This window comes from Hoplias malabaricus, chromosome X2, assembly GCF_029633855.1.
Source record: "Hoplias malabaricus isolate fHopMal1 chromosome X2, fHopMal1.hap1, whole genome shotgun sequence".
In the NCBI taxonomy this organism is placed as follows: domain Eukaryota; kingdom Metazoa; phylum Chordata; class Actinopteri; order Characiformes; family Erythrinidae; genus Hoplias; species Hoplias malabaricus.
Window position 1 is genome coordinate 47,684,190 of NC_089819.1, and position 21,742 is coordinate 47,705,931.

The 21,742-nt window shown below is 37.7% G+C and overlaps 1 protein-coding gene across 2 annotated transcripts; it reads left to right on the forward strand.

The window, feature by feature from the left end:
- The first annotated feature begins 47 nt into the window (after nt 1-47).
- LOC136677296 (anoctamin-9-like) lies at nt 48-20,400 on the forward strand. 2 transcript variants are annotated; one of them, XM_066654799.1, is made up of 24 exons: nt 48-259; nt 3,234-3,305; nt 4,217-4,354; nt 5,498-5,637; nt 5,738-5,787; nt 6,351-6,409; nt 6,527-6,612; nt 6,741-6,875; nt 7,023-7,116; nt 7,600-7,660; nt 7,763-7,845; nt 8,526-8,630; nt 8,875-9,039; nt 9,473-9,509; nt 9,747-9,858; nt 11,721-11,778; nt 11,953-12,050; nt 12,337-12,533; nt 12,689-12,841; nt 13,550-13,697; nt 13,933-14,052; nt 14,523-14,616; nt 15,341-15,453; nt 15,560-20,400. In XM_066654799.1, the coding sequence occupies exons 1-24, from the start codon at nt 239-241 to the stop codon at nt 15,600-15,602; spliced, it is 2,382 nt and encodes a 793-aa protein (XP_066510896.1). In that variant the 5' UTR covers nt 48-238; the 3' UTR covers nt 15,603-20,400. The 2 variants fall into 2 exon arrangements, with proteins under 2 accessions (XP_066510896.1, XP_066510895.1); XM_066654798.1 differs by lacking the exon at nt 48-259 and adding an exon at nt 551-626.
- Nucleotides 20,401-21,742: the final 1,342 nt, after the last annotated feature.

Here is a 21,742-nt window from a genome sequence, read left to right on the forward strand (position 1 = left end):
CAATCTCCAGTGTTTTAGAGCTCCTGTTCAACAGGTAGATAGCTGTTTGCATGCCTTCGCTCTCTGAATTCTCGCGGGGTGACGCGGAAGTGGACTACCTTTAAGACTGTTTGGATACTTAAAGGACTCTGTTGGTATCGTTTTGTTTTTATGCCTGAGATTTGGCCGGTGATGTGGAGGAGGGTGCTGTAGTGAATCCCGCGTTTTTGGACCCGAGTGAATTCCTCTGTAGCTTACAATGTACTTCAAGGAGCACAAGGTAATGGAATGAAAATGAATTGGGCTTTGGTTGATTTTCTTCAAGTTTAACGTCATAAATGACCCACATTTCTGTAAAGAATGACAGATGTTCGACATTAACTGGCTGAGATACCTCTTTGACCACTGGCTTATTTACCGCAGGTTACTCAGCTCCCTGACCGTTCGTCTGTGGTCTTTCAGTTTCACGGGAAAACGAGGACCGTCTTAATTTGGCGTAACATTTTAAAAACCGCCTTCGGGTCCCTGGAGGACACGGCTTAGAGTTGGCGTTCGATTCTTACTGAATGTTAACGAGTGTCTCCTCTAACTGTAACGGAATGATTTCTTCTACACATGAAAGTGAAGAATGTTTCGCAGGTGGTCAGGTGCGGTGTTACACGTATCAATGAATCAGTTTGTCTGGTTCAAGGCTCGCTGGCAAATACGCTTGTGCTAATTTTACCTGTCTGACACCGCTTAGCACGGCATGGTGATGGGTTTTATTCAGGATGTATCAAAAATGTAGTTTATGTAATGATGTATATACCTTATTACATTAAGCAAATTACTAGTAATTGTCAGAAAAAACCTACATGTACCGACCATCAAAAATTACTTGTAAAAACGGCTTTTTAAACCAAAGTTTAATTCTAACCCCTTTGTAAAATAATGTTTAAAGCATCATGTTTTACGCATTGTGTCTGAGAGCTTTTTGAGACATTGTAAACTTCTGTGTTGTGATGTTTGGTTACTGTCGACAGCTGTGAACAGTTTTGAGGCAGCAAGATTCTCCTGAATGATTTTTCTAGAACATTTTACGTGAAACTACTCTGAATAACTTTATTTAAATGTTTTTGGCCTTAAACAATAATGCTTTTGTTCATACGGATGTACTGCAGTTTCTATCAAGACAGGAAATCCTCCAAGAGAATTTGTATCTTGCCTGGAGGTGTTTTGTTGTTGTTGTTTTTTACATAGTGACTGTGTTGGTATCACTCTTGTTTTGGATGAAGGGAGTAGCGAGAGAGATTCGGATGGACTGATTCAGCACTGGTTAAACTGGTTATGTTTAAACGACTTTCTGTGATAAATATATGCCACTATATGGTATACATGTCTAATTTGGGTGGGAATGTGTTTACATGAGAATGTAATGTCGTTTTTATGACAACGACTGTAATGTTTAACTTGAAGGAACATCTGGTTTTACTTGCTGTATAAAATGTCTGTCAGACTTGAACAACCACCTGATTTGTACTAGGTATAACAACTAAATGCACCTCAGCACTTAGGGATATATGTTATGAAGTCCACTTCTTCAAAATAAATGGGATATAAGATAGTCATTTAACCTGGGGCGGTAATTCAAGAGCATAGTCTTCACTGCCGGTGTTGGAGAACACAGCCGGTGAAAGAACATTAATACCGCACATTTAGTCTAAAATCATTGAGAAACTCTGGTAATAATTACGTTACTCACCTCCTCATGTAAAATTAATCCCATCCAAACATTATTTAGAAGTCAGGGTTTATATGGATGAAAAGACATGTTGTGTATTTCTCGCTCACTTTCGTGTCTTACATTTCTGTCGCTCTCAAACTCAAGTTCTTGCTTTCAAGTTAAAGTGAACGCTTCAGGGTAGTCCCTACCCCAGGGTCAAGTCTGGGCCTGTATTTACCCTCTACCTGTAGGAGCAGTCTTTCTTTTACTGGCTCTGAATCAGATACAATTCCTTCTCACCCAATTATCTCAAACAATATGGCAAATTTGGTAAAGTTAGCATGTTCTTACACATCTGTTTACCTCATTGTAATGTGCCAACATAGTGGCTGTTTTAATGATTTTAAAATAGCTACACCTGTTCGTTCAGACAGCCCACACAAAACGTCTGTCGGTATCAGTAACTGTCACAAAATGACAAGTCTCACCTTCTGTTAGCTTAGCAAAGCATTTGCCTATCTAATGAGGCTGAGAGCAATTTGTGGTCATATAACTTATATGTACATGGTACACTGTCTATTTACATAAAGCTCTTATTTTACTGTTATCTGATTTTAAGAAGAACCGTGCATTTTTCCTCATGCTTAATGTATTGGCCTGAGTTTTTGGAGAGTGTTGTGGTTGACCTAGAGGCTTGTATAAATTAAGATTAGATTTAAAGGGTTTTCTTAGTTCGTTTGGATAGAAGGAGAAATTTGCACTAGTAATTAACTCAGTGAGATAATTATCTCACACGTCTACAAAGGCGCTTTGGATGTAGGACTACAAACGTTTACAGAAAAATTATCAAAGGAATGTAAATCTACAATAAACCTTGGCAAATAGAAAAAGACTATAATGCAGTGGTCAACTGGGCTTACATGTTTCTTACTACAGCTACATTGTATTTATATATGTGGCATTTAGCAGACAATCTTTCATAGAGTAAGTATAATTTTGCCCAAAGAATATTATTATTGTGGTGTGCTTAAGGTGTTGAACACTGATGTATGATAGTGTGTGTGTGTGTGTGCTGTAGGTACTGTATATACTGTAATGTCACAGAGCAGTATAACATTATCTTACCAACCAGAAACTGTTACTTTGCATGTGGAATAATACTGAAGCATTTTTATAGGCATCTAATATAATGGGATGCAATGTAGCACACCATAAAACATTCTGATTAAAAAATGTCTGATTAGCATGAAAGCACCTCCTCCTGACTGCTGTGTGTGAGTGTGGTCAGAAAAAGAAAGCTCTTTGTGGACATTAAAACTAATCAAATAAAAATAAAAATTAACATTCTGAAAATCACTTTAATTAAAAAATATTTTATAATAATAACAACTTTTCTGGAGAAGGAACCTTCAAATTGAGGTTAAGAGAATTTATTTTTCTTAGTTTTTTGGTCCATTATTTATGAACCCTTAAATTATTCTAAAGTGGGGGAATGGAGATGCTAAACATAAGCAGATCAGTGTTTTAAGACTGTTTTTGGTGTTTGCCACAGGATGACGTGGAGCTGCGGGTAAGGAGTAAGGAGAGCATCGACAACGGCAGAGAGGCCTTACTAACAACACCGGTATGAAACCAGCTACTAGAGAGGACTTGGGTTTTTCCTGGTTTTGATGTTGCACTCAAACTCATCAGTTGCCTCTAATGAATAAAAATACAGAGAGACTGATTAATTTGGCAGAGAATTGGAGGGGGAGGCCTATCAGAAAAAACTGGCTTTGGTGTTCATGTCCTGAATAATAAGTGTAAATGAATACCTTCCAAATACACCACATATTGTGAATGTATTTGGACTTCAGACTGTATATCTACTGCATAAACATTGCTACACGTTCAGTTTTGAACACGCCTAATACCAAATATGTGTTAGAGGAGTATAAAGCCTCTCAGGTTTGGACCATGCAGCTGTGGACCTATGGAGTACTGTTGAACTGGCATGATTTGGAGTAATCCTCTAACATCAGTATCTGACCTCATTAGAGCTTTTGTATTCAAACTTTTGATAAAGAGGTCTTTAAGGCATAGTTTCTCTTTTCTGTTGGTACTTGCACCTCACTTGTTGTGGCAAACATGGTGGTGATCTGCACTTTGCATTGTTAAAAATGTGACCTGGTTCACATAGAAAAGCTATTTAAAATTAGAAAAGTATAAAAGGCAGTCCACTGAAGATTAAATGTCACAGTATGTTTCTGCTACAGTTTACATTTGCAAAACTTTGTGAAACACCAAATGCATGTAAATACTTGCCTCACGGGGTCTTTACAGCCAACCATGGGATTCTCATAAGACTCTACTTACCACTTCCTCTAATTTGTTATGTTTCACGTCAGTAGCCAAAGCCATGTGTTCATACTCTATGGCCACAGGTGAAAAATGATGTAATGAATCTGACTGTATTTAATTTAGTTCAGTAATTTATAAACATTTGTTTCAATATTATAATAACCAGCATATATGTCTTTTGCTTTTTTTTTCCAGAGCTCTCCTAACAAGCCTGTTGTCAGATCATTCGACTGTATTCTGGTTGCTCATATAATTGAAGATGAGGGAACTCGGACATTCAAGAAGCAGGAGGCCTACATTAATGAGCTGAAGGCAAAGAACCTGAAAGTGACAGTGAGTATTACAGGGAACAGTGGGTATTACTTTGCATCTAATGTGGTCTAACCAAGAGTGGACAGTACTAAGGGGTTCATTGTTCAGGCATTTTTATCTGATATATCAAACGCTTTTTAGAGATGGTCTTGGAACATGTTGGGTTTTTCTCTATAATTCAATAAACCTGTTTTTATTCATTTTATTTACTATTCTTTAATAAGCTTAATACCACCATTATTATGGATAAGTAAATCATGTTTGACTAAGTGCACTGTACATAGACCATGTTATGAAAGGAAGAGATTTGTAGTATGACCACTAAAATGGCCTGATATCCATATTATGTAAACATAGCAGCTGTCCTTTGTATTGTATACATCTTTATTCAACATTAGGTTGAATAAAGAATTAAGCAAATTTTGCCATCTTTGTTTTGGAGATTGTTCTTTGTTTTGGTGGGTTTTTCTGTTGTTTGTACTGTAAAAACTTTTTTTAATCTTTCACTGGTCTGTAATGGCTAGAATTAACAGTCAGTGTGGTTTATGCATGTACACAAGCAAGGGCTTGGGCAGGTTTTTGTTTGACAACAAATGCAGTGAGACTCTTGCATAATAAATGTGCATGGAACACTTCTTCCAGTCACGAAATCTGATATTGGGTGCTCATTGGAGACACATTCAAGACATGTTGAGATAATGGAGGTAAATAGCTCTAGTCACTGTCACCTTAGGATTGTTTCACTCAGAATTCTTTCTTTCCACAAATGAACTTGGCCTTAAAGGACCATAAAGCCTCAGTAACTCAATCTAAAATTCTATTTTAAATAAATATTTTTTTCAATGGATTTATTTGAATTGTTCCTAAAATAATAAACAGATTAAGTTAATTATATATGATTGATAATGACAGTACATTTATAACGTCATCCCTCCAAAAATGAAACGTCCACCTCCACCTCTTTTAATGTTAAAAGGCTTTAGTTCTATTATCTATTTGAAAATTCATGCAACGTAAAGAGCCTCTGATGTATTCAAATTATTTAGGAAATGAGAATGGGGGAAAAAACAGGAAGACATGCAAAGAATTAGACAAACATGGTTAAGAAACCTGCTTTTTTTGCATTAATTTATGACTTAAACTCATTCTGCATTCTCTCAACAGCAAATCGTCCATGAAAACAAGGTGTTCTATGGTGTCCGAGCCCCCGAAGAGATCTTTGAGAAGTATAAGTATCTGCTGAAAGTGTCTGATTCTTGTAACTGGGTCTGTAAACAGAAAGATTCAATCCCAAATACCACCAGGTGAGTAAAGACCTCTGTGCTCTTTGCTCCTATAGTTTAATTTCAAATGTAAAATGTTGATCCTGCCTTACCAAATTGAATTCAATGTTGATTTCCGCAGAATCCGGGTTGTACATTTCATCTTGCACCACACATTTATTGGAACAGGAGGTGAGTGAAATGTCAACCGTTGTGGTTTTTATTTTTTTTAATTTCTTATTTTTTTATATAGACCAACCGTGGCTTGACATTGCCACTTTCACTTGAGCTTAATTTCAACTGACTCCAAGCAGCTACTTGAATAAAAAAGGCCTTAATGCTTAATACAATTCACTTAAATCCCCAAATAATTATTTCGCTTGTTGGGAATTTGCTGGAATTTTAGAAAATCTTCACTATTTTGCCCTGTGTGAACAAAACAGTTCTGAAGAAGGTATATTTTGGTCAGTTATGATGTAATTTAACTCCTCATAAAAACAGTATAATCTGTTAATACAGCAAATGGGGACAAACTATTTGTTTTTGAATTCTTTAACTGGTTTGTTGATATACTGATGTTTGGTGTACATGATGCAGTAGAAGCTTTTTCCAAAATTCCAGTTTCTGCAGTTTCAGCTTAGACCTGCAATTTCTAATACTGACATGCCACTGTCTTTACCATGAAAACGCAGCTTCTGGTGTCTGTAATGTTAGATGCAGTCTTTATTTTTATTTTTTATTGTTAACACCACCAGAGGGCCTGAGGGATCTTATGAAGCAAGATGCATTTGAAACGCTGTTCTGTCTCCATGAGGTGAACTTTTGTTTGTGTTTTATTTGTGAAGCTACATATTTACATTTCGATGCATAATTTGTGTAGTTATACATATTAAAGTATATATAACGTTTGAATGTATTTACTCTTTAAAAGAGGAAACAGCAGAAGAATCTCAAGAAAAAGTGGGCAAACTGGGGGGCTTTAAAACATCTCATTTACCAACCTGTAGATGATATAAGGTGAGGTCCAGACTGTGAACTTTATTATCGTTCTCACTCTCATATGCATAATTTAAGGAATATTGATATGAGAAAATATAAATAAATATAGAAATATAATATGTTTGATTTTTGGCCGTTTGCTTTAGGGAATATTTTGGTGAAAAAGTGGCATTATATTTTCTTTGGCTGGGATGGTATACACTCCTGCTGATCCCTCCAGCAGTTATCGGAGTGATTGTGTTCCTGTATGGATTGGCTTTTTTCAACACAAATCCCCTCATGTAAGTAAATCAAAATAGTAATAGTTAGGAACGTTCTAATTTCAGTCTAAATATTTGGTTGCATTGTTTGGCATTACTGGGATCATGAGGAGCAATCACATGAAGTAATGTTGAGGTCTGAGGTATGTGTGTGTGTGTTTTTTCCAGAAAAGAAGTCTGTGAGTCCAATGTCACAATGTGCCCAACATGTGACAAGAGGTGCCAAGTGTGGAAACTGTCTGACACGTGTTCCTATGCCAAGGTAGGAGAATAACAAAGCCTGATATGCATTAAAGTGACACATTTCTGGTTGTGAAATATGAAATACTAGATATACACATATTTGACTGCACACATTAGTTGAATCCTGTGTTAATGCTCGTATATAATAAAAATTATTATTCCCTGAATATAACAATGGTTATTAAAAAAAAAACATTGTACTGTTCAGGGAATACTTTTTGCTCGTTATGTTGCATGGCAACAAACTAATTAGCTTGGCAGGAGAGTAGTTTCTTGTTATTATTCTAAATAAAAAAATATATTTTTTTGCAAATTGGAGTTTGTATCATATTGTAATTTGTTGTTGTTTTTTAAAAAAGCAGTAAACCCCTCATGATTTTTAACAGTGATAATGGCATGGCTTTTCTTCATTCCTGGAATTCACAGCCTCTTTTAGGTTACTGTTTTATTAATTCCTTTATGCTTCAATTTGCCATTGATATACAGTAAACCTCTTGTTTAGGTGAGCCATTTGTTTGATAATGAAGGAACCGTGGCCTTTGCGATGTTCATGGCTATTTGGGGTAAGTGATGTTCCACATGTTGTGTTTGTCCACTCACTTTAGGACAACTATATGCAGCCCATAAATAATGGTTTATTATAAATTGTGACATGTTTGAAACAGCTACTCTGTTCCTGGAGCTGTGGAAGCGGCATCGGGCACTACACGTCTCAAAGTGGAACGTCTATGACTGGAATGAAGATGAGGTGGTGTATCATTTAGTTTGATTTAAATGAGACCTTTCTTTTTCTGTCACTTTAGAAATGAAGCACATTGCTGACTTTACTGTTGGATGCACTGTGATTCTTGAGAAAGGACCCATATATTCAGAAAATAGTAGAGAATGCTATTAATTTATTTAACTGATTAAAAAACATATTCATATTTAAAATAAATGAATATTTTCTAGAATTATTTTGCTTTGTGGGTGGCACAGTCGTGCAGCAGGTAGGTGTCGCAGTCTCACAGCTCCAGGGACCTGGAGGTTGTGGGTTCGAGTCCCGCTCCGGGTGACTGTCTGTGAGGAGTTTGGTGTGTTCTCCCTGTGTCTACGTGGGTTTCCTCCCACGGTACAAAAAATACATATTTGTAGGTGGATTGGCGACACAAAAGTGTCTTTAGGTGTGAGTGAATATGTGAGTGTTTGTCACCCTGCGAAGGACTGGCGCCCCCTGCAGGGTGTATTCCCACCTTACACCCAGTGATTCTGGGTAGGCTCTGGCCCCACCGCAACTATGAATTGCTTTGTAAATTTGTAGTCTATACTTGTGAAAATAAACATAGTCGTAATGATGGTAAGGTATTGAATCGTGGTATATACCAGTAATTATCTGGTTTGTGAGAAGATATTTCAGTGGATCTGATCAGAGCTGCATTTTATTTACAGGAAGAACTCATCCTGGAAATTGTAAATAACCCTCGCTGCAAACCAAAAGATTTTACTCATTCATACCTGCACAGCATTATGGTTACGCTGCTGGTCACAGTGGTGGTAAGAGATTGAATTTGTAACATTACATGAACAGTTTGTTGATTTTGTTTATTTAAATGTGAAAGAGTAGTTATGAGTAAGTGTGTGTGGGTGGGCTACTGATAAATGGAGACTGATAATTCAGTCACTCTACATCATGTAACCTGTAAGCTTTTACACATGCCTATTTTATTTTTTTCATACTTTATAGTGCAGTGCTAAGTACTGACTGTATCTGTGTGTTTTGTTTGGTAACTCTGTTTAGTTGGTGGTAATTATCGGCCTGACACATGCTCTGGTCATCTGCCGGGTTGTGTCTGCAATGCTCCTGTCCGACTGCTCGTGGAAGTTCCTGAGTGATAATGCCAATGTTGTAGCAGTGATGCTGGGAGCAGTACTGCATTATTTAACAATACAGATCATGACCAAAGTAAGTAAATCCAGCCTGATCAATACTGTTCAGTAATGAATGTTAAAGGATATCACCAGTTTACAGTAAAATAAAATTGTATTAACAAAATGTTAACCTACATACCCTTTTAATGTAGGTTAACGTAAAGGGATTATATTCTTAATAATTTGGCATCTAATGGCCAAATTATTGGCCAAACTATCTGGCACTAATTTACATTAGTCCCTTCATTATCTCCTGTGTTCAAATGATGAGTTTTTTGGTCAGCAACACTTTCAACATATCAGTGGTCAGATCATTGTTTTTATGTGGATTCTAAATGTGAATGATATCTCTGGATCAGATGTGTTTTAGAAATGTAGTGCATAACCATTTATAAATATTGAAATGTCACATCTCCCATTAGGCTTTGTAGATTCTAGTTTGTAATATCATTTCCGTCTCTTTGCAGGTGAACAGATGTGTGGCCTTCAAGTTGTGTTCAATTGGTACGTACACAGTATGAAGGAATTACTCCTTTTGTATTCCGCCCTACTTGTATACCACCCTACCTGTCCTGAATTCAGCACTGGAATGTTGCTTGTGAACTTGATCTGTTCTGTGGCAGTTGGGGAGCTGGTTTGCATCATAAGATGTTATTTCGTTTGAAGCTTTGAGTCTTCTTCAACATTGTTATGATTTGTAATCTAACATGGTTGTGATTGTTTGGTTTTTTGACCCCGCAGAAAATGTTCGCTCTTTTGCGGCAACAGAGAGGAGTTTCACTGTGAAGATGTTCACCTTCCAGTTCTTCACTCTGTTCTCTTCACTTATCTATGTTGCATTTTTTCTGGGAAGGTAAAGACTATCATTATTACTTATTAATTATAAAATGTATTACTCTTTCTTTTTTTTCCCTCTCTCTTCACTTTATCACGTTTTAAAACATTTAGTAGTCATATGTACCTGGCTACTTTGGTACCAGTTGTTTTTAAAAATATATATATATATATATATATATATATATATATATATATATATATATATATATATATATATATATATATATATATATATATATATATATATATATATATATATATATATATATGCCAAATAAACAAAATTGTCAAAAGGTACAGTATATTTTACAAAATGATTTATTAATAAGGACTCGCTGTGTCATTTAATGTGAAGCACTATTTTTAAAGCGCTGTTGTTAAAGCCAAAGTATACGTTTGTGCCATCAACCTGCTAAACATAAGCCCCTTTTTCATGGTACCCCAGAAATGGTCCAGTGTTTACCTGAAGGATATGTATGTGCTGCTGCAGTTTTTGTCCTTTACTTTACACTAACTTCATCCCAGGGATATCCCAAGCCCAAGGGGGAGAGCATGTGTCAATAGAGTGTGGAATGGAACACACTGCACTGGGGCTGCCCCAAGTCTAAATCAAGCGAAACATATCCTGCTGTGAGATCGCTTCTGGCAGAAAGTCTCTTGCTGTGCATTTTGAAAAACCTGATACTCCAGAGTTTCTCTGGAGTTTCTCTTCAGTTCATTGTCTGCAGATGACTGTGGGAGTGGCTTACTTAATATGTTACTATGTCTGTAGTTACATATTTAGCATGATGCTGCTTTATGTGCTTCACATTAGAAAACATTTTAAATCCCATAACTTTGTTCAGAAAGAGCCTAGGGAACAATGTCTATCCATCCATCCATCCATCCATTCATTTATCCAGCTCAGGGTCGGGGTGGGTCCAGAGCCTACATGGCATCATTGGGCGCAAGGCGGGAACACACCCTAGAGGGGGCGCCAGTTCTTCACAGGGCAACACAGACACACACATATTCACTCACACACACACACCTACGGACACTTTTTGAGTCGCCAATCCACCTACCATCGTGTGTTTTTGGACTGTGGGAGGAAACCGGAGCACCTGGAGGAAACCCACGCGGACACGGGGAGAACACATCCACATCTCACAGACAGTCACCCGGAGGAAACCCATGCGGACACGGGGAGAACACGGAACAATGTCTAATTTATTCATTCATTCATTCACTCATTATCTGTAAGCGCTTATCCAATTCAGGGTCGTGGTGGGTCCAGAGCCTACATGGAATCATTGGGCGCAAGGCAGGAACACACCCTGGAGGGGGCGCCAGTCCTTCACAGGGCAACACAGACACACACATATTCACTCACACACACACACCTACGGACACTTTTTGAGTCGCCAATCCACCTACCATCGTGTGTTTTTGGACTGTGGGAGGAAACCGGAGCATCCGGATGAAACCCACGCGGACACGGGGAGAACACACCAACTCCTCACAGACAGTCACCCGGAGGAAACCCACGCGGACACGGGGAGAACACACCACACTCCTCACAGACAGTCACCCGGAGCGGGAATCAAACCCACAAACTCTAGGCCCCTGGAGTTGTGTGACTGCGACACTACCTGCTGCACCACCGTGCCGCCCTGTCTAATTTAGCATATTTTATTAAATATTTCTGTAATCTAAAGTCTTAATTCAGGTTTGATTAATGTGTTTAAGATACATACACTTAATCATTGCAGCTGAATAAAACCCTTCATATGGATGCCTCATGTTGTGTATGATGTGCATTTTAAGCATCTATCAGTATGGTCCAGTCTGTCCGAGAAAGACAGCACTATGTGTAATGATCATATGTTTTCTGTTTAGGATTAATGGCTACCCTGGCAATTATGTGCGAATAGCAGGGAAATGGAGACTGGAGGAGGTATAATTTATATAAATGATTACACAAAGTTTAAAATAATATATCCATAAGTATGTATCCTGGATGAATTATGTATTGACATGATTACATTTTTTGTTGTCCCTGACATATAAATTCATCAGCTGTATATCTGGTTATGTTTCTACCTGAAGACATTTGTCTGTTTTATTCCAGTGCCACCCCAGTGGCTGCCTGACTGACCTTTTCATCCAAATGGCTGTCATTATGATCCTTAAACAAACTATCAGCAACATTTTTGAGTTCACTGGGCCGTAAGTGTATTACTTTTATTTATATATATATATATATATATATATAATATTATAATATATAATATATTATAATATTATAAATTATTATTATTTATATATATATTTATATATATTTGACAGTCACATAAAAATGACCTAGTTTTGAGTTGTTTAATTATTTATATTTTGTTAAAATAGTTGTCAGTTGTACTTCACCTGGTGCTGGTTTAATGAAGAGTTGGTCAGTGGAAATACACATTGACTTCAATAACAGGTATTTTCTAAAATGTCCCTTATTTCTTCCTAGTTGGCTGCATCTCTTTCTGAAGAGAACAGCATTTAAGAAGCAGCTCAGGAAGTGTGGGAACTGCTACAGGAAGGCGTGTCGTGAAGAGGGTGCCGACATTGAGCCATGTGACCTCTGCAATCTTCGTGATTGGCTGAAAAACTACCATCTGAATACTGTCAATGCCTTCAGCCTGTTTAATGAGTTCTTGGAAATGGGTGTGTGTGTTTAAACTGCACTCCACAGTCTTCCCATTGTTCTTCCTGTAGCCTCTTTGCCTGGAGATTACCTTCATTTCCATTATGTTGTTTGGTCTGCCTTAATTGTGCTGAACTCACTGTAATGTTCATAATGCATTCACTCTTCTCTGCAGTGATACAGTTCAGCTTCACCACCATCTTTGTGGCTGCCTTTCCCCTTGCTCCATTACTGGCGTTGATTAACAACATTTTTGAGATTCGACTCGACGCCATCAAAATGCTGCGTCTAGAACGCCGCCTGGTACCAAAGAAAACCAATGATATTGGTGAGCCACAGTTTTATGTATGCAAATATAATCTAGAGTAAAGGTTATGAAATCAACACTATATATAACTCAGACAGAGACACCGCTGTAGCTAACAGAAGTAAACTATACATTCTGGGTCCTAGCCATTCTTTTCTATTGGAATAATAATAAACAAAATTGCTGATATATTGCCTTGGGATAAATACATTTTCTTACTGAACGGCACTGGATCCTGTGAATTCTAGTCACTGATAAGTCAGTATGTGCAAATTATTACTCATGCAATTACAACAGATTTCACTCCAAATAATTTTAACACTTGATTAAGAATGCCAAATGATTAATGTGTTAGATTTTACTGCTACATAAGCATGCTTTCTTCAGTGTTTACTATTCATTCTTCCTGTAGAATAGTGGTGGTCCTCAGTCGTGCATGTTGTAGATTTCTCCTCATTCCACACAACCACTTCAACCTCTGAAATGATTGACAGCTCATTAGTTGCATCAGATTTGCTGGGAGTAGAGGTGTCTGAGAAATGGGCCACCAGGACTAGCATGGAGAACTTTATTTTGGTGTGATGCGTGCAAAAAAAATCCTTGCTGTTCTGTATATTTACTTATTTTACTAATTATAAAAGTACATTTTACTGAATAATTTCAGTGAAAGTTGTTCAAATGGTGTTAGATATTCCTAATGAATTTTGCTGTGTATATATTTTTGCTTAGGTGTCTGGACTCATATATTAGAAGCTATTGGGGTGATGGCTGTCATCGCTAATGGACTAGTGATTGGCATTTCATCAGAATTTGTTCCACGTCTGGTTTATCGCTACCGCTTCGGACCATGTGCCAACGGGACAGCCACAGATCTACAGTCAGTTATCAGTTATTGACCTATTAATACTGCTTTTTCTGCCATTTACTGACATTCTTTACAACATGCTGTAATATATACAATATCCCCTGCATTAACCAGGACTGATATGCAATATAAAGCCTTAATGTGTGCTTAGCTGAATTTACATTTAAAAGATTATGCCAGTTTGGCTTCATATCTAGATGACAGAGAGCAGCCATTTGCTTTTTAACAATGCAGCTCTTGTTATTAGGTGTATGGCTGGGTACATTGACTACACCCTCACCACAGCGTATATGTCGGATGAAAAAGTGCATCAGGACTTTGCCCCTAACCAGATGATTTTAGATGGGTTCAATGTCACTCACTGCAGGTATGTTTTTTTTTTTTTTTTTTTTTTTTCCTGCACACATAAAAACATAAACATGCCTTTGAACAACTTATAAATAATATGTTAAACAATGAAAAGACTAAACCGTGAGTGTTTAATTTCAATGGAGAAATTCAGTAACATTTCACTCCTCACTCCCAGTTCAATCATTACAATACATCTACATCGTTACTGTGGACATTAATGCCCCTATACTTAGAAAAGAACAGAAAATGTAATTTGAATGTGCTGTATGGAAAAAGGCAAAACTATTCTTAACTATAATTCTCTTCTAATGCAATTAGAAATTAAATAACACAATGTAAAGCATTACTATTTGTCTATTGCTGCTGAAATGTTCACACAGTTTATAGGGCAGCTACTGTGTTCAAATAGTGTAGGTCAAATAAAGGTCAAATAAAAACAAAATGGCTAAGACTAGCTCCAGTATATACATTTTTTCCATTCTCCAGCTACAAGGACCATCGTGATGAGTATGACCAAAGCTTCACCTCACAGTATTGGCTCATACTAGCTGCCCGTTTTGCCTTTGTTATCCTGTTTGAGGTATGTCACTTTTTTTTATCTGGAAGTGTGACATAATTTATGTTGGGTCCATTTCTGTTGCTTTAAAAAAAGATTCCCGCTCCGGGTGACTGTCTGTGAGGAGTTTGGTGTGTACTCCCTGTGTCCATGTGGGTTTCCTCCGGGTGCTCCGGTTTCCCCACAGTCCAAAAACACACGTTGGTAGGTGGATTGGTGACTCAAAAGTGTCCGTAGGTGTGAGTGTGTGTGTGTTGCCCTGTGAAGGACTGGCGCCCCCTCCAGGGTGTATTCCCGCCTTGCGCCCAACGATTCCAGGTAGGCTCTGGACCCACCGCGACCCTGAACTGGATAAGCGGTTACAGACAATGAATTAATAAATGGATAATTGCTAATAATGAATTAAGAACACTCTGTATATGGGATTCTACAATTTTTTTCCCCAATAGCATTTTGTCATTTTCCAATTAAAAAACATATATGTCCCAAAATAGTAACTTAAAAACATTTTTAACTTTCAATGGAAGTCAGTGACAAAGTATTTTAGTCCAAGTCATTTTGGAACATCTCTATTAGTTCAATTTGAAGAACAGCCGCTGTGTTCAAATGATGTAGTAAGCTAAAAATCGACAGAAATAGAGATGCGTGTTTTTAATTGGACAGCAATGATTTATTCATGCTCACTTTGAAAAGATAATTCCCCAATTGTAAGATTTTTCAGTTGATGCATCCTCTGTCTCCTCTGCAGCATGTTGTGGTGATGTGTAAGTTATTTGTTGGCTGGTTTGTGCCTGATAACCCCATTCGAGTAAAAAATGCAAGGCTTCATGACAAATTGTACCGGCTAAAGGATGAACTGCAGTGAGTATTTATTTACTTATTTATTTAAAGCTTGAATTATTTGTAACACTTCTTTCTCTTTCATTGTTTGTGGCTCTGAGTGGATGTTTTCCTTTTATCGTTTTAGGGAAATGAGTGAAAGATTCGACAGCAGGTCAACAGATGTTTAATCAATGAAGGATATATTTCACATCTTCCTAACTGAAGCTAAGAAAAGGACTGCACATAAACAGAGACTTGATATGTTCAGAGATGATGGGGTAATGAGATAATGGACTTAAGCCATAATTTACAGCTGGACTGGAGGTTGGGACCACTTTGCCATATCTGATATTTGACTTGTTTTACATTTTAACTTGTGGTCTTCTTTATGAAGAGTGTATTTTCCCAACTTTTCTTTGCTTTTTCTCTCAGCAGAACATTTTTTTAAACACTGGGCACTTGATAGAAAGTGGGGACTGCTGCTTTGTGGGTGTGCTTTTTGCAGGAGATTTTAGCATGCTTAATTTCACTGCTCCCTGTGATGTGATGGTATCTCAAACCAAAGAACTTTCTGTTAATTAAGGAAGGATTGGTCCTTTCCACCATCAAACAGCAGTGAAGATTTATGAAAGTAGTTTTTTAGTATTTTTGCTTAAAGTGCAGTTCACATACAACGAAGAGTTAAATTTGCTTTCTAGACCCTGAATTAATTAGTTAATGTTCCATAGAGTGGATCTACCACATGGGGACAACCATGTTTAAAACAGGCACAATATCTCTGATAGATGTCCTGATAATAGCTGTTTTATTATGAGAAGAACTCCATGGAGGTAAGGACTGATTGTGCCTTTTGAAGTGTTGGTTGCTGTGCATATTGCTTCCTCTTGGTGGCAGCAAAGGCAGCATGAGAATAGAGAAGAGATAGTCACTGTATTGTTCATGCTTGATGTAATGTGCCATGTTAGTGCCTTATTGGATCAGTGCAGTTTGTTATTGATTGGCTTTACTCTGGACGTTTCTTTTATTAATTTGTGCACATGAAGGGGCTGATTTGACCTAAAATGAACTATTTTATGGTTGTGTTTTATGGTTGTGTTACAGAACCTGTGAATATGTGAAATCTTTCTTTCTGTTGCATTCGCAGGGCTACAAGGTAAACTTTTATAGCTATTTCTTTTACGTAGTTCATAAAATGCCTTAAGCCTTCAGATGTTTTACAAAGAAATGCTAAATTTAAGATGCTAAATATGTGTGGTCTGTTTTACAATTTCTGGTACGTACTGTAATATCAGTTAATTTACTGCAAATAACAATGTTCTTATCAGTGGTGGACAGTAACGAAGCCAATGTAATTCGCTACTGTACTTAAGTACTTTTTTCTTGTACCTGTACTTTACTGAAGTCTTTCCATTTTGGAAGACATTTTACTTTTAACTCCACTACATTTCAAAGTCAAATATCTTACTTTTTACTCCGCTACATTACGAAAAGCTGCCGTTCCTTTTGGTTTATGTGTGATTTAAAAGCTTAAAGTGTGAACAAAACTCCCTGCTCCGCACGGCTCTCCGTGTGACACACAACAATGTCGTTGCTAGGAGATGAACGAACAGAGTAGCCGCACTAAAATCAGTGAAAACCAATAATACCAAAGCCAAATTTCATGCGATTTTGAGACTCTAAGTAATCACTTTCAGTGCTTAGAATTGTTATGAATTAATAAAACATTATTTGTACCGTTTAGTATTTGGTTGTTATAGTTATATTCATTCATATTCACGGTTTACACACAGATTACTGTAGATGTCACAAATCACTCACAGAGGGAGGTTTATTAAACACAATAAGTGAAGCAAGGGCATAGAATTAGAATGTGTCCCCACCAATATCCAGCGATTATTGACTTGTCCCCACCAATTATTAATAAAAACAAAAATCTGTCAACGTCTCATTAACCTAGAGGTACAGAAAGGGTTAAATCATGTTTTCTGCTCCAGTCCTACCTCCCTGTAACACACATGGGCAGTGTGATTGGCTGTGCCTTTCCCTGCTGTCACGTGAGTCTCTGTAGTTTGGTTATTAGCAGCAAGTGCGAGACTCGGGTGCATTGTGGGTGACACGATGGGCGTCAAAAGCGAGTGAGGATGGGAGCAAAAAAGAAGAAAGTGGACATAAGGAGCTTTTTTTGAGTGGTACATTCATAGGTCCCCACCAATGTCAAGAGCAAATCTACGCCATTGAAGTGAGCTCAAACCCAGAAGAAACATTCCAAAATCCAAAAATAAGTACAGCAAGATTAACAAGTCCAAAGACAAAAACGAGTATCAGGCAGAAAGTCAGAAAAAACAAAACCGTATTCTGTTTAAAAAAAAAAAACTAGGTGTTTCAGACTTGCAGAAATAGCTCAAACTATACTCTGCAACTGTGGACAAAACAGAGCTTAAAGGAACACTATGTAATATTTTTACCTTAAAATTACAGCTTCAAACTCATTGTGATGCCTCATTGACCTGTAATAGGGAGAACGGAGCCTCTGTTGTTACTACTCTCGGCTCAGCACTGCAGAAACTGCACTATGTAACCTTTGGAGGAGTATAGGAAATCACCCCTTCCCTTTCCCTCTCTACCAATTTCAGTACAGTGCTGTAAAAGTTAACTGCACTCTTTAAAGTGCACTGTTTAGGGAGTATAGTCTAGAGGAGTTAATATTTCTGGACTTTTTGACTTGAGCAACTTGTACTATGTTCGATTACAAACCAAAAACCACAGTTGTCGTGGTTTGTGTATATGCAGTGAGTCACATTTCTGGAGAGGTGCAACACAGAAGAATAAATTGGGCTTAATACCCTGGAGACAGTGACCTCTGTTGGTTTGGAGGGGCATTACCTTGGGTGTATGTAATAGTTAATATATCATCATTCATTGTATTTAATCTTTGGCCATTCCTGCTGTGTTCAGTGTCAGACTAATTAATGACACTCTATTAAAAGACTGGGGAACCAAGAGTGACAGTCTTTTCTCCTACGATGTGTTAAGCACGAGTTTTGTTACAAAAATTATAATATGATATTAGAGCCATAATACGTCATGGTACTTTTACTTTTGATACTTAAGTACATTTGAAGGTAAATACTCTTAAGTGGAGATCTACAACGAGGACTTCTACTTTTACTGGAGTAATATTTTACCTTGTGTATCTGTACCTTTACTCAAGCACATGCTTTATGTACGTTGTCCACCACTGGTTCTAATACTTTTATTTTCTTGTACTTTGAATTATACATGCTCTATACGTCCTGCTGCCAGTGTCGTGCAAATATCACCGCTCTTAAGGATTATTTATACTCCCTTTAATTATCTAAATGAATATGTCTGTTTTAAACATTGTAACTGTCACTGCCTGTATATTTTATGTTGGCGTAGATGTTAGGAAATACATCCAATAGAGTACAACAACAAACATGCTGACTGTGGAGATAATAATCTCCAGAATAATGGCTGTGCTCTGTGAGACCATTAAATACTTCATAACATGTGGATGGAGAATTCTTTTCATTTATTTTAACAGCGAGCATGTTTTGCTTCAGTTATGTGTTGCACTGCCCCCACAGTTTCCAGTGCACTCTTCAGTTCTGTTGTTATCTGTAAGCCTTCAGGGGACGTGCACAAACATGAGTGAAATGATAAATCTCCTTATTTAAAGTAGCACTAGGTAAGATTAAGTATTTTTGCCCTTGGACTTACCCCCTACAGTTGCAGAGTGTAATCCACTTTTACAGCACTGTCCAGAAATCAAAGGGGTGGGGGTGTGGCCTCCTACCCTCCTCCAGAATGTACACAGTACATCTCTGAGCACAGAGTAGAAATACAGAGCCTCTGTTCTCAATGCTACAGGTCAGTGAAGCCTCACAATGATTTTGCCTTTTAGACCACCCTTAGTTTTGTTAATTTCCTGTCAAAACCATTAAGTGCCATTTTTACAAAGAGATTAGGTGTAATATCAGTTTCTTCATAAGGTCTGAGAAAATCCGCAGTCGTTTCCCTCTGTCCTCACACTGTTTGACAGCTCACAGCTATGGGTCTGATGGAGTGTAGCTCTCAAAAACACATTACAGAGAAAGGGAGACGGGACAGAAACGTAGATGTAAATCAAACAAACCTTTTGATGCTCTTAGAATGGCTTACTATCACTGAATGTCTTTGGGATTTCTTGTATCACGTGCAGCAGAAAAACAACTTCTAATACTGAACTTTCTGATGACAAGTAATGTCATATAAGCAGATGCATTTTGATATATTTATCTATTGAGGCATCTGTAATTTTATGTTTATCATAATTTTAGCTTTGTTCCTGATATTGAAAAATGTGTAATGGCTGGTTTTACTGTGTATTAAACAATGGAAAGTGGCCTTTGATATTTGTACTGTACTGTGTAGTGCTTATGATGCCGTGTGTAATAAGGTGGCGCAGTACATTTTTATGGCGCACCATTATGATTCTGCTTGTTTCCAGGGAATATTCAATTTAAAGGTGATCTGACTCTTGTTTATCTTCATGTAATTTTAAAAAACGTGTTTTCTTCACTGTTTAAGGAAGTGTATCAACGTCAATGAATTTGATGTTTTAAGGCCCTTTAACACCTTAAAAACATCTTGTGAATTTCGGTTGTATCACTGTGCCCTAGTGGGTGGGGAAAGTTATATTAACCAATGACCTCAGGTTATCTCCTCACCCTCCCAGCTGACACGGAGTGAACATGTGGGTGTTATACAGATCAGCCGGGGGCAGGGGCTGCTTACTGTGACACTAATTGTGTAAAAATTTGCATTGCTTGTTTGTGTTTTTTTTAGTCGCTTGTAAAACCAAGTTCATATCAGTTGCAAATATTTATAAAATGTTTTTGATGTTATCTATCTCTGTACATGCAGATGTAGAAATGTATAACGCAGTGAAGGGTTTACATCTGTGGATTTTGCACAATAAATCTATCAAACCCCGTCACTCTCCTGAAAGTGTCGATGTTCCTGCATTTTTACATTTTTCTTCAAACAGGCATTAAACGTGTCCTGCTGCTGACCTCTGTTACTTCGTCACAGGGACCATTCCATTTGGATGCCTTTGAAAAGAGTGCAGAAGAAAGGCAAAGGGGTTTGTTTAGCTTCCTAAAGGTCTGGATCTGTCAGTTTTCCAGCTAAACACAGCTCAGTTCTTTGACCTCCAAAAAGTTTATCCAGATGCAATGTGATCTCAATTACAAAGCGTATTTTTAATTGTGTAACCTTCCACGACATTCCAGCCACGTAGTCTCTACAGCTGTGTGCGAGGGGGAAAAAGATCTGGAACCATTTACACAGCATTTAGTGTTGATTTCAGCATTTAAAACAGGGCTTAATTAATAGTGAAGCATTCTGCATTTTTTCATTGTATTTATAGACTTTTAGGGACTCCCTGTTGTGAAAATCACATTTTTTAGATTGTTAACATCTCTGTGAGGTGTTCTTCATTTAACATGCTAAAAAATAGAGGTATCACGCACAGAATGAGCAGTCTACAACATGGCTGAGCATTTTTTCCTTGGAAGCTCGTGTCTTAAAAAGGCACAGCCAGGGTTCCTATGTCATATGTTTATAAATAACATCTTAACTTCCAACCAGTAATTAGTCATCACCAATAAAACCCTGTTAGCTGTTTACTAAATTGCCCAGTAACACGCAATGCCACCAAATCTGGGAGGAGAACAAGCATGTGATTTGTCTGGGACCGTGTTTAGCATCATCGCCTGTGATGGCTGGCACTGTGCCATGTAATCATGGGATTGAATGGCCATCCCTCCACAGACAGTAAAGCAAAACGTGCACTCTTAAGAGTCCTAGCCTGAGATTGTGAAGGCAGCAGCACCCCCCAACCCTCATTGATAGGGCCACATTTTGGACATTTCCACCACTCAGGAGCCCTCAATTTGTGCAATGTTCATGTCCAGAACTGGAGATTTAAAATGTAGTAGCAGCACAGAAGCTGAGGTATTTTTACTACTGTCTCTTTAACGATTACAAAACTTCCTGAGACTTTTTGCAACACAGGGGCACATATTTCCAGATGCGGTATTTGTGGGGCTTTCTCACTGGAACAAACACTCAACACAAACCAAATGCTCATCAGAGATGTTTTGGTGTTGACTGGAGAAGTTCATGTTCAGAAGCTAGGACAAGATCTCACAGAAAATGGCTGATCCTTCCTTCTCAGTTTTATCACTCAAACACGTCAAAGTGTCCCACTGTTTTATTTTTAAATCAACGGTATGTAGAGGTGCTTCCTCTCTCTCCCTCTCCC